The sequence below is a fragment of the Lepidochelys kempii genome, chromosome 10, assembly GCF_965140265.1.
Source record: "Lepidochelys kempii isolate rLepKem1 chromosome 10, rLepKem1.hap2, whole genome shotgun sequence".
Taxonomy (NCBI): domain Eukaryota; kingdom Metazoa; phylum Chordata; order Testudines; family Cheloniidae; genus Lepidochelys; species Lepidochelys kempii.
The window spans coordinates 83333511-83346906 of NC_133265.1; the positions used below are offsets into that span (position 1 = coordinate 83333511).

The following is a 13396-nucleotide window of genomic DNA, read 5'->3' on the forward strand; positions in this document are numbered from 1 at the left end:
TGACTTGATAGTTTGTGAGGTGCACAATCTAGCTGTTGTAATTTAAATACTGTTGTAGTACCCTCTTTGGAGGACTACTAGGTGTTATTGTTTTATTTCCAGTGGGTATTTTACACCAGGAAATTTTATTTTGGAATGTCTCTGTGAGGGAAGGAGTCATGGAAATGTTTTAATATAATATTTTGAACCTATTGTATTTGAGAGTTTCCCCTCAAACAAATGATAGCGTTGACACATGCACAGGAGCAGAATAAAAAGTCTCTGGCAGTCTGCTCTGAGAAATCATGCTACTTTCAAATATTAGTACCCTGTAAGATTTTCAGAGAGCAACTGATAAAGTGGTAAACTTAATTTCCATTACAAAATGATTAGTCAAGGTCAAACCAGTTAGGAGTTACAAAATAAACAGAAAATGGCTGGCTGGACAATGGGAGTTACGGGTTAAGTTTGATACAGGTTCTAGGCCGCTCCTACACTCTTTGAGTCCCAACTGCTTGCTCAAACGTGTGTGTCCCCAGACTCAGTGTCTAAGATTGAATCTGAGGTTAGGAGCCCATTGAAAACAGAAGTCACAGCATATAATGCTCCATCTAAACTGGACTAGCTAGCAAGCAATCTATCCAGAGACCCTCCTGATATGAGCAGACGACTAGTCTCAGTGTGGCATGGACCAGGCGTGGCCAACCTGTGGCTCCGGAGTTAATATGTGGCTCCTTGTATAGGCACCGACTCCAGGGTTGGAGCTACAGATGCCAACTTTCCAATGTGCCGGGGGGAGGGGGGGTGCTCACTGCTCAACCCCTGGCTCTGCCACAGGCCCTGCCCCCACTCCACCCCTTCCCGCCCCTCCCCTGAGTCTGCCATGAGGACCTGCTGATGTATTACTGTGGCTCTTTGGCAATGTATATTGGTAAATTCTGGCTCCTTCTCAGGCTCAGGCTGGCCACCCCTGCCATAAGACTACGAATTTCAACTCACATGCTTCTCCTTGGTTGCACTGCACAGCCAGCACGCCCGGAGACTACAAGTCCCACCACGCAATACTCCCTCTGGTTACAAGAGCCTCTCGTCTTTGCCGCATGGCATTCTGGGAGTTGTAGTCTCAGTGGAATGCCCGCTTCGTGAGGCGAAGAGAGCGATTTCGGGGTCTCGTCGCCCTCTCGCGCCAGCTGGCCGGAAGTCGTGCCCTGCGCAAGATGGCCGCGCCCTTGTCGCGCCCGGCTGAAGCCGGAAGTTCGGTCTGGGGGAAGCTGGCTGGCGGCCCCCGGAGGATGGAGGGGGCGAAGGGGGAGCTGCGGGTGCTGCTGGTGCCCCTCGCCCGGGAGGCCCGGAGCCCCCCGGGCGACACAGCCCAGGTCAAGCTCAACAGGGCGCAGGACGCTCTGGGAAGCCGGCTGGTCTCGGGGGGGCTCCACCTCAGGTCCCTGGCCTGCGGCAGGGCCGGCCGGGCCCGCGGCAGCCCCATCCCTGGACCGTGGGCGGAGTAAGTGGCGGGTCCGCGGGCGGGGCGGGTCGCGGCGCGGCGGGTCCCGTCGAGCCCCGGGGAGGCGCTGTGCGGCGGGCGGGGCTGGCGCGCGGGGACCCGAGCCGCGCCTCAGGCGGGGTGATGCTGTCTGGCGGCTGTCGGGCCTTTAACCCTGTCACGGGTTGTCGGGCGGCGCCCTGGCGTGCCCGTGTGTCTCCACGCGCTGGGGGTTGTTTTGCTCGTCGCCACAGGGGTGCACATAAGCTTCTTCTCCAGGGCCGTCTTCAAGCCCTAACGGCCCTGAATGGGGGAGACTTAATGGACTGGGGGAGACTGCAAAGGTCTTGCTGTGACCCACTAAGCCCCTCTATTTGTCTTCTGACTGCAGAGGCGTTAGCCGGCCACTCTCCCGGGGGTAAAAACAAGGAGGAGTCTGGTGGCACCTTAAAGACGAACAGATTTATTGGCGCATAAGCTTTCATGAGTAAAAAATCCACTTCTTCAGATAAGAAGTGGATTTTTTACTCATGAAAGCTTATGCCCAAATAAATCTGTTCGTCTTTAAAGTGCCACCGGACTCCTCATCGTCTTTGTAGATACAGACTAACACGGCTACCCCCTGATACTTTTCTCCCTGGAGTGGCTTTTCCAATATGTGCTAACTCAGGGGTCGGCAACCTTTCAGAAGTGGTGTATCGAGTCTTCATTTGGTCACTCTAATTTAAAGTTTCGCGTGCCAGTAATACATTTTAACATTTTTAGAAGGTCTATTTCTATAAATCTTTAATATTATAACTAAACTATTGTTGTATGTAAAGTAAATAAGGTTTTTAAAATGTTTAAGAAGCTTTATTTTAAATTAAATTAAAATGCAGAGCCCCCCCGGACCGGTGGCCAGGACCCGGGCAGTGTGAGTACCACTGAAAATCAGCCAGCGTGCCATCTTCAGCATGCGGGCCATAGGTTGCCTACCCCTGTGCTAACTACTGATTGCTAAGCCATCTGTTCCACCTTGCATTTTGCTGTGACCCTGGGAGAACTTTTCCCAGACCTGAAGAAGAGCTCTGTCACTGTGTAGCAGCTGGAAAGCTTGTCTCTCTGTCACCAATATAAGTTGGTCCAATACAAGGTATTATTTCACCCACCTTATCTTTCTGAAGAGTGGCAATATTCTCTGTCTTGGAACACAGACAAACTGTTACAGCCTCCCTGAAAACTGAAGCATCACTGACAGCTTAAAAATCTCATTATGTTCTCACTATGTTTTGAAAGCATTGTGCCTATTGTTGTTACAACATAAGTAACACTTATGATCACTATAACTAAAACAGATAAAAGAGCAAGAAAATATTTTTCCTTTTTAGTGTTTAGTTTGGACATTTGATAGCATTTTATGTGTATATATTTCACTGTTTTCCTTTCAGTGTCCTAATTTTGTGTGTGTGAATAAAACACCACACTGGATATTTTTTAACTGCTTTGTTATGTTTTCTGAACTGTGGAGTTGACTGAAGTTGGAAGACAATAATGTGAATAAATGTAACATATTAAATATTGTTATTAAATATAGCTTCATGTGGGAGGATGCAGAAAATAATGATCCACAAGGAAACAAGTCAAAACTCCTGGCTCTTAGTAAAAACAATGAACTGTTTGTCTATGAGCTCAATAGAGAGGATGGAAAATCTGACACAGCTCCCTTGTACAGCTGGAATGAAGAGAGACTTAAAAAACTTCTGGAAATTAAAAATATTAGTGAGTATATTAAATGTATATTCCATATTTTTAATATTTTGGTGATTATGGGCCCAATCCTGCAACAACTATTAACATGAGGAGGGGCTGCAGGATTGGGCCCTAGGAAGGTGTAAAATATTTTCATGCTGTCATTTTTAATGTTGTGGGTTTGGAACTCCCTGTGTTGATGAGGCATGTGCTTGCTCATCAATAATGCTAATGGGTTTGTTGCATGGCAATGATATAAATATTACAGACTGACATGCACTTCACCTGATCAAATGAAAATAAGAAATTTCTTTAGTTGAAAATATTCTCGCTGGTCCTGCAGAGACTTAAGCATATTACTTAACTTTACACAATGACTAGCCTATTGAAGTCACTGTATAAAGTTAAGCAGATATGTAAATCTTTGCAGGATCAGGGCCTTGATACATTAAATAACTTTAAGATCCCTCTCCCTAAAGTCTCCTTGCTAAAATATTTTATTTTCAAAATTAGTATTTTTAGTGTCTAAGAAAATGGTGTTTTGTGTTCCCCCCGTTGGCTTTGTGTAGTAGCAGTTGGTTAAATAAATTAGTGCTATTCTTGGAACGGTTCTGACCACAGTGATCTTGGCACACTACATTGGTCAAAAGGCTAAGACAATGAATTTAAGCTATAATCTTAAAGTGTCTCTCCAATCAAAACTACCAATCTGGATATGTAAAAAACTTGATTCTTTAAAAATAATTTTACAGGTCTTTCTTCAATATCGTCCGTGAGGATTCTGTCATTTAAAAAGAGCACATCTTTGCTGCTGTTGAATAATTTTATTCTTGTGCACCTTGATTTTCCTGGAGAAGATACAGAATTACAGGCACTTGACTGCTTTATCCTTGATTTGTCTCCACAAGCTTTGGAAAGAATAACAGATGTGAACTTTTGTAGAGGGGTTCTATTTTTGTTAGATAACTCTGGTTGGATATGTATCCTTTGCAATGGGAGGGAGACTGTTTCCCAATATAATTGATCAAACAAAGTAAAGTCATACTATGAAGAAAAAGAATGTAGATAATAGGAAAAAATATTTCTTGATACCCTTTCAGGACTAAACACAAGTTTCGTGAAGGAAATTCAAGCCTTGCTATTTTGAAGTTATTTCATCCATCTAGTCCATGTGATAGCATAGTTCAATGTGAAAAGCTGAAGTACAGGTACCAACATGGTCTCATCAGGCCAGTGGAGCTTCATTATTACACTGTAGATGCTAACTTTTTGGTCTCTTGTGGGCAGGATGGTGGCCATTTGCTTCACAAACTGTTCAGCTATCTCTATTCCCAGCTAATTTTTGTTACATTGTGTAATAATCCCATTATTTTGTTCTTCCAACTGCGTCTGGCAATAAGCAATTGCCAAAAAAAGTGAAGGCATGTTTAGAGAGGTCCAGGGTTTTTTAATAGTATTTAGATTTTAGTTGATTTTTAATTACATTTCTAATGGTTTTACAGACTTATACAAGTAACTTCAAAATATTTGTTTAAAGTAATTTATAGGTTGTACTTTCCAAGACAACTAGATAAGGTCGTTCAAATTTGATCAAATTCTGTAGCTTGTTGTCTTGCTAAATAGCAGTGGTACAATTTCTAATATGAGACTGGAGTCCATTGCATCAGTTTTGGTGGCTGACTTCTTGTTAATGCTCCTACTCCATGTTCTTATCCAGAACTCAAAAATAGGCTTGTGAACATTTTTCAAGCAGTCTCTCACCAATAGGCCAATATTCATTACGTTAATTACTATTCAGAGTGATTGTTTTACTTCAACTTCAGTCCACTCAGTCTAAAACTGTTATTCTAGCAACCTTGCAATTTGTACTGCCAAAATTTAAAAAGACCTCTTCTGCTCTAGTCATTGTTAATTAAAACTGTACTTTTCGAAGTTTTCTTTTATAATCAAAAACACATATTGTCCAAGAGTGAAGTTCGGGGCAGCAGGGAGAGTGGATGTAGAAATAGTGTTCAATATGTGCTCTAGTGGCAGAGAGTTTCTAGTTAAATTGGACTGTCACCTTTTTATGAAGCAGGGCACATGTCATACTTTGCATTTGTACAGCACCTAGCGCAATGGAGCTCTAATCCTGAATGGGCCTTTGAGTGCTACTGTGAAACATAAAAAGGTAATAATTATAAATACCTTGCTGTGCAAGAACTTGAAGACTATATACATATACACCTGCCTTGGGAAACAAAGTACAAGAAATTCACTGTCATATTTTGTTATGTATTTTTTGCTTGTTGGAGAGTTTTGAAACCTGTCACTTTCTTTGACTTTGGCATAAAGACATATTTGATACAATAGATGGTGTGCATCTAGCAGATGTTGATGTTGCACTCTTCCAAGCAAACGTGCAGGATGAGAACAAGAATACAACCATCATATCTCCCCTCACTTCGGTAAAGGTGTCGCACGATCTCAATGTCGCTGTGATCGTTAATTCCTCTAATTGTGCCATTTCTATTGATCTAAATTTGTATTTCAGGTATGTTTGCTGCACAATTTTAACATACATTTTTATGAGGCTAGCTAGTTTTAAATTATTGCCAATCTTGCGCCTGTTGAGGTCAGAAGCCAAATTCCCATTAACGTCCATTTGGGTAGTACTGGGCCCGAGATATAGTAAAAGCGTATTAAAAAATCATGTTTCTTCAGATTTTGCAAATCAGTGTGCCTTTAACATATGTTCTTCCACTCGAGCAAGCAGAAAAATAGTCTTCGTGTACGATTGCTGTAGGAGGCGAGGGATATATTGTGATTTTTCAGATAGCACTGGGTAGTAGCAGCTCCTTGAAGTATCTACAGGTATTCTATTGGAACTGCTTAGCAATTTAAATTTACCACCTCTATTTGATAACTGCTGACTGGAGATTTGACCCTGCAAGAATTGCTCCCCTGAAATAGGGTTGCAGAATCATATTCTGGGTTTATATTATGTGAATGCATTTATATGGAATGCTGTTGAGTTTAGAGAGAGGACCACTTCTCTGCAATATTATCTTCCAGTTTTTCATCAGAATAATTTTGTGACTTTATAGAATAAATATGAAAATTTGCATTTTAAAAATAGTCATTAAAAGTTTTGGTGGCGGTGTAACTTGAATTATTTTTAATATCTTTATTTGCAGAGAATTCCCTGGGCATTTATTTTGTAAGAAAATTTTTCAGAATCTTCCTGTGACACGACTGGAAGAAATTGATGAGGATGACCTTGCCAGCTCTGACTACAGCATGAAATTTATGAGGTTTTCTTTCCGGACAGACAGGTATGTAAATATAAATACCTTCTAACACGAGCTATTACAGTTCCTGCTACATCATAATCTAGGTCAGAGATTCTCAAACTTGGGGGAAGACCTCCCTGGGGAGACATGGAATGTATTCTGCGGGGGCGTGAGAAGCTTTAGGAAAAAACTTCACACATTTTATCCACAACAATGAATAACTAGCAGAGCTGATTCCTCCAGACATATCAGGTCCTCCCTCAGATGGCACTGTGCATTTGACTCTAGATAGCACTGCATTTTGATGGATTTCTGTTAAGATTCCATAGCATTATACAAAGTTGTTGTCATCTGTACGTTAATCCATTTGCTACACCACAGTGTGTATGTTTAATTGTAAGCATTGACCTCAGTCGGAGTTTTGTGTTTGCTCTTATTACAGTGGATCATTGGCTCTGTTTGAATTAATGTCTTACTGTTTTTAATATTTAGTGAGTTTTTTTTTATCAGTGTATGTACATGGCGGGAAGGGCGTAAACTACAGACACGAAGAAGGGGGTGCGATCAAATAAGTTTGAGAGTCACTGATCTAGGTGATTCACATATTACTAGACTACTTAATTTTAATTACAAATTTTGCAAGTTCTAAAATCAGCTGTGCACAAATTTGTTAGCTCATCTTAGTTTAAAAATGGTGTGGTCCTTAGGCCACTGCTAGGAAATTAATTAGATGGTCTCTGTCCATTTTCCATAGGCCACTAACCAACCTTGAGACAATAGTGTCCTTGTCATACTACTATGACTTAGATTTGAACCAGTACTGACAGACATGGTGTCCTATTACAAGTCCCACCAGAACTTCTTTATGCTTGACACAGATGAATACATATCCTTGTCCATAAGAATGGCCCTACTGTGTCAGATCAGTATCCTGTCTTCCGACAGTGACCAGTGCCAGATGTTTCAGAGGGAGTGAACAGAACAGGGCAATTATTGAGTGATCTATTCCCTTTGGTCCAGTCCCAGTTTATGGCAGTCAGAGACTTAGGAACACCTGGAGCATAGAGTGGCATCCCTGCTCTTGGCTAATAGCCGTTGATGGACCTATTCTGCAGGAACTTATCTAATTCTTTTTTGAACCCAGTTATACTTTTGACCTTCACCACATACCATGGCAAAGAGTTCCACAGATTGACTGTGCATTGTGTGAAGAAGTACTTTCTTTTGTTTGTTTTAAACCTGCTGCCTGTTAATTCTATCAAGTGATCCCTAGTTCTTACGTTATGTGAAGGAGTAAATAACACTTCCCTATTCATATTCTCCATGCCAGTCATGATTTTATAGACCTCTGTCATATCTCCCTGTAGTCATCTCTTTTCTATGCTGAACAGTCCCAGTCTTTTTAGTCTCTCCTCAGATGGAAGCTGTTCCATCCCCCTCATCATTGTTGTTGCCCATCTCTGCACCTTTTCCAATTGTAATATATCTTTTTTGAGATGGGCAACCAAAACTGCATGCAGTATTCAAGGTGTGAGCGTACCATGGCATTATATAATGGCATTTTGATATTTTGTCTTATCTATCCTTTTCCTAATGCTTCCTAACGTTCTGTTAGCTTTTTTTGACTGCCACTGTACACTGAGCAGATGTTTTCAGAGAACTATTCATGATGACGCCAAGATCATTACTGACTGGTAATAGCTAATTTAGATCCCATCATTTTACATGATGATGTTTTCCAATGTGCATTAGTTGCATTTATCAACGTTGAATTTCATCTGTCATTTTGTCTCTCAGTTTAGTGAGAGCCCTTTGTAATTCCTCACTGTCAACTTTGGACCTAGCTATCTTGAGTAATTTTGTATCATCTGCAAATTTTGCCTCTTCACTGTTCACCCCCTTTTCCAGATCATTTATGAATATTCTGAACAGCACAGGTCTCAGTACAAATTTTTGGAAGACCCTGCTATTTACCTCTCTCCATTATGAGAACTGACTATTTATTCCTACCCTTTGTTTCCTATCTTTTAGCCAGTTACTGATCCATGATAGGACCTTCCCTCTTATCCCATGACAGCTTACTTTGCTTAAGAGCCTTTGGTTAGAAACCTTGTCAAAGGCTTTCTGAAAGTCCAAGTATACTACAGTATATCGACTAGATCACCGTTGTCCACTTGCTTGTTGACTTCTTCAGTAAATTAGAATAAAAATAGTCTGAATATGTTTTGTTCACATGTAGTATTTTAATTTTAGTATTTTAACTATGATGTATGGATAGTCTTAGAGATAAACAATATACCATTAATATTAACTTCTTAAATCTAAAGCTGTAACAACTTTATGTAGTCAAAATAGTTCTCTTGATTTGATGAATGTCTTATTTGCCAAAAAACCTCACAAAGTCCTTGAGAAATTCTATGAGAAAATTAAAAACAAAGATCAGTACTGAACTTAGTGAAATTTATGAGCTAATGTGGCTGTAAACATACAACTCAGCTGCACCAAGTAAATCATCATATTAAAATAGTTTTAGTTTACTTTGCCCGTATTTTGAGGGTGGAGTGCAGGATTTTAGATGTTGTCCATAAATCTTAGTTTATGTTGTTGTTTTTGGTCAAAGTAACCTTTTAAAATTGAAGCCTGTAAATGACTGTCATTATGATTTTGGTTGTACGTTTTTCTCTCTTTCTCGAGGTCATGGAAAGCACACTTGTCCTCATTATGCAACACGTCAAAGAGAGCTGACTCTCCAAATTTGGTATCTAACATTTGCTTACGTTGGTACCAGTACCTTCCCCATCTTGAACATTATGATTATAAAATCTGTGAGACATCTGAGAAGATCTTGTCCTCCATTCCACAAGACATTGTCTATATCCTTTCCGAATCAACAAAGAAAGATTATGCAAATATCAATGACATAGGAAGACAATGGAAAAAAATCCATCCAGGAGGACTAGAAGAAATGATGAAACTTGAGTGTAAATCTGTGACAGGATTTAGTGCACTGTTTGCATTATCAGCTGGTGACAAAGGATTGACTGTTGCTCTGTGGGATTTAGAGACGCAAGATGTGACATATTATCACATTGGCAAAAACTGTATTTATGTGGATTGCAGTGGAGAGGAGCAGTTGTGTGTCATTCAGACAGGTGAGGTTTTTGGTTTTAACTAATATGGTGAAGACTTCTGTTGAAAACATTTTGGTCTGTACTAACAATATGCTTCCCCCGTCTACCTAATATGATTCTCCCCAATTCATAATGCTTTTCTGCTGAGGGTGAGTGTCATATAGGGCCCTACAATAGCTTTGTGGCCCTGTTTTAACAGAAATTCAGTATGTGTAAATTAAACAAATTGGTGCATAGTTTGTAATTTTTTGATATACTGATTTAGTATGAATTCACCAATCATAGTGAATAATTACATTGTATAGAAAAACCTATAACCATCCAATTTTATTTTCAGGTTTAGATAGGAAGTATAGATATATTTGCTAAATCTATGTTTTATTTTAAACCCTGCCATTTAGAACATTAAGTTTCAAAGACAGTGATTCATCATACTTCTTGTTGTAAGTCAGAGCTTCATGAAAAGTTTAATGCCAAATCCTGCTTTGAGTTATAAATTTGCACCTCATATAAACTCCACTGGGAGTTGTGTGTGTTATATTTGAAGGCAGAGTTTGGCCCATAAAGCGAGAGCCCTTCCTCATGGCTAGGGTTGCCAACTCTGACTGAAGCTATTTCGGGAGATTTTTTTTCCCCAACGTGAGGCGATGTCATTTTCTTAAAATATCCTATTAAAATCTCCTGGATTGCTTTCAATGGTCTCTGGGAGATTGATGCCGATTCTGGGAGACTCCAGGCCAATCCTGGAGCCTTGGCAACCCTACTGATGGCCTGTGACCCTGAATCTGAATCAGATTGGGGTCTCTTTGTTTAGTGCATTTTTCTTTTCTTTTTTGTCTGCTTTGTTTCCCCTTCGTTTCTCCTTATGTCACCCCCAGCGGGAATGGTTTTATGTTTGCGGTGATGGGAGCAAGTGGCAGTCTCTCTCTCTTGATCTAGGAAGGGGCTTTTTGTGGGTCCTGCACAGGCAGGTAGTTCATGCTTTCCTCATAGGGTCACACACGCAAGCTCCATGGAGTGCCTAGTTAGTTTCCTTGCCTCCATGTTCAGAGGAGCAGCCGTGCTGGTCTGTAGCCGCAAAAAGAACAGGAGGACTTGTGGCACCTTAGAGATGAACAGATTTATTAGAGCATAAGCTTTCGTGGGCTACAGCCTACGGTGCATCGGATGCATAGAATGGAACATATAGTAAGACAATATACATACACATACAGAGTAGGTAGAAGTTGCCATACAAACTGTAAGAGGCTAGTTAATTAAGATGAGCTATTATCAGCAGGAGAAAAAAACTTTTGTAGTGATAATCAAGCTGGCCCATTTAGACAGTTGACAAGAAGGTGTGAGGTTACTTAACACAGGGAAATAGGTTCAATATGTGTAATGACCCAGCCACTCCCAGTCTCTATTCAAACCCAAGTTAATGGGATCTAGTTTGCATATTAATTCAAGCTCAGCAGTTTCTCGCTGAAGTCTGTTTTTGAAGCTTTTCTGTAGCAAAATTGCCACCCTTAAATCTTTTACTGAGTGGCCAGAGAGGTTGAAATGTTCTCCTACCGGTTTTTGAATGTTATGATTCCTGATGTCAGATTTGTGTCCATTTATTCTTCTGCGTAGAGACTGTCTGGTTTGGCCAATGTACCTGGCAGAGGGGCATTGCTGGCACATGATGGCATAGATTACATTGGTAGATGTGCAGGTGAACGAGCCCCTGATGGCGTGGCTAATGTGATTAGGTCCTATGATGGTGTCACTTGAATAAATATGTGGACAGAGTTGGCATCGGGCTTTGTTGCAAGGGTAGGTTCCTGGGTTAGTGTGTTTGGTGTGTGGTTGCTGGAGAGTATTTGCTTCAGGTTGGGGGGCTGTCTGTAAGCGAGGACAGGTCTGTCTCCCAAGATGGATCATTTTTCAGGATAGGTTGTAAATCTTTGATGATGTGCTGGAGAGGTTTTTGCCTCCATGGATCTTCACTAGGAAACCTGAATCTGTATACTGACTGATATTCTTAGTATGGTATACACCATATTGACTAGTTTGCTAAATGCATTCTTTTTATCTGCTGGAGAATCTTATGTTTTGAATACCCGAATTTGACCTTAAACCAATTATTGTGTTTTTCTTGTGAATCCCTGAACCTCTCTGACTTAGTATCAGGAGAGAGAAGGTAGGTGAGGTATTATCTTTTACTGGACCAACTTCTGTTGATGGAAGTGACAAGGAGGAAGAAGAGCTCTGTGTAGCTCGAAAGCTTGTACCTTCCACCAACAGAAGTTGCTCCAATAAAAGATATTACCTCGCCTACCTTGTCTCTGTCATATCCTGGGACCAACACTGCTACAACAACACTGCAAACATAAATATTAGGTAGGAAAAAACAGATTCTATGGATATTTACATAGGTAGATCACTCTGCTCCAAGATACCTTCCAAACAGTGGTCTTCTGCTGTGTCACTTAATTCTCTGACTCAAACTACATTCTTGTGTTTTCTTCAGCTTCTCTTGGACACCAACTTCCACCTTTTCATGTTCTCTGTATGTATACATATCTTCTTACTATATGTTCCATTCTATGCATCTGATGAAGTGGGCTGTAGCTCACGAAAGCTTATGCTCAAATAAATTGGTTAGTCTCTAAGGTGCCACAAGTACTCCTTTTCTTTTTGCAGATACAGACTAACACGACTGCTACTCTGAAACCTGTCAATGTATTGACTGTCATTTTCATTCTTCTATTTAGAACATGGACTCTCCTTGATTCTGTTTGGTTTAACTCAAGAGGAATTCTTGAATAGACTGATAATCCATGGAAGTGCTGGCATTGTAGATTCTCTTTGTCATCTCAATGGGTGGGGAAGATGTTCGATTCCCATACATGCATTAGAGGTAAAATAAAATGTAGTTTATCTATTATAGATCAGGAGAATATGTCCTTAAAGAAGTGCGTGTAACTTATTTTAGTCTCTCATCATTAATAATGATTTTACCAGTCCAAAAAACAAACAAACAAACAAAGCCCCACAACAAGTTGAGTTAAGGTTAAGAGTGTATCAGTAACTTAAGGGTTAAAAAAAAAAAAGTGCAAGAATATTGTAGTTATTAAAAAAACAAGCATTAGAAATCCAAGAAAATAAGGAAATGTAAAGTAAAAGTTAACATACTGTAGAGAGAGTGATTTTTTTTTTCCTGATCAAGAGCCCTGGACGAGTGCATGGACAAATATTGGTCCTGAAAACATTTGTACTGATCTGCCAAATCAACATGTTTACAACTATCTCTTTCCTATGATTCACATATTTGTGACAGTATGGTTGCATCTTTCTTTAGGCAGGTTTGGAGAACCGTCAGCTAGACACAGTAGACTTCTTTTTAAAGAGCAAAGAGAATCTTTTCAATCTTACTTCAGCCTGTTCCTTACCAGAGCAATCTACCAATATCACACCCCAATTTTACTTGAGAAGTAAGTCAAATATTTTAAGCAACATTAACATTTCAATTTAATTGCTTTTTTATTTGTAAGTAGTTAATTTTTTGTTAGGTCAAATTGCCACTTCATTTATTCACACTCAGGTGTATGTTTGGATGGCAATACTCTGTCTAGGTTTATCCCCTCCAAGTGAATGAGAGAAAATTTGCACAAGACTTTCAATATTTAAGCTGTTTGGCTGTGTTCCAATATTGTGCTACACTAAACATTTTTAATGTGAAGAGAAAGTAGTGTATTTGCAAGGTGTGACTTGGTTAATTACACAGTGTAAAAGATTTAGGTGACTTACCTTTATGGCCTATTTGTTTAATTCTTGTT

The 13396-nt window shown here is 40.1% G+C and overlaps 1 protein-coding gene across 4 annotated transcripts in view; it reads left to right on the forward strand.

Annotated features, from left to right (window-relative positions):
• The first annotated feature begins 1181 nt into the window (after window positions 1-1181).
• SPG11 (SPG11 vesicle trafficking associated, spatacsin) overlaps window positions 1182-13396 on the forward strand; it is a 65854-nt gene continuing 53639 nt past the window's right edge. For 3 of the 4 annotated variants that reach the window (XM_073304525.1, XM_073304528.1, XM_073304527.1), the window contains exons 1-8: window positions 1182-1483; window positions 3036-3220; window positions 3943-4170; window positions 5525-5723; window positions 6367-6504; window positions 9157-9614; window positions 12332-12477; window positions 12919-13051. In XM_073304525.1, the coding sequence (XP_073160626.1) occupies window positions 1197-1483; window positions 3036-3220; window positions 3943-4170; window positions 5525-5723; window positions 6367-6504; window positions 9157-9614; window positions 12332-12477; window positions 12919-13051 (1774 nt within the window). In that variant the 5' untranslated portion in view covers window positions 1182-1196. Of the gene's footprint in view, window positions 1484-3035; window positions 3221-3942; window positions 4171-5524; window positions 5724-6366; window positions 6505-9156; window positions 9615-12331; window positions 12478-12918; window positions 13052-13396 lie in introns of those variants that run through there. The other variant, XM_073304529.1, reaches the window with a different exon arrangement.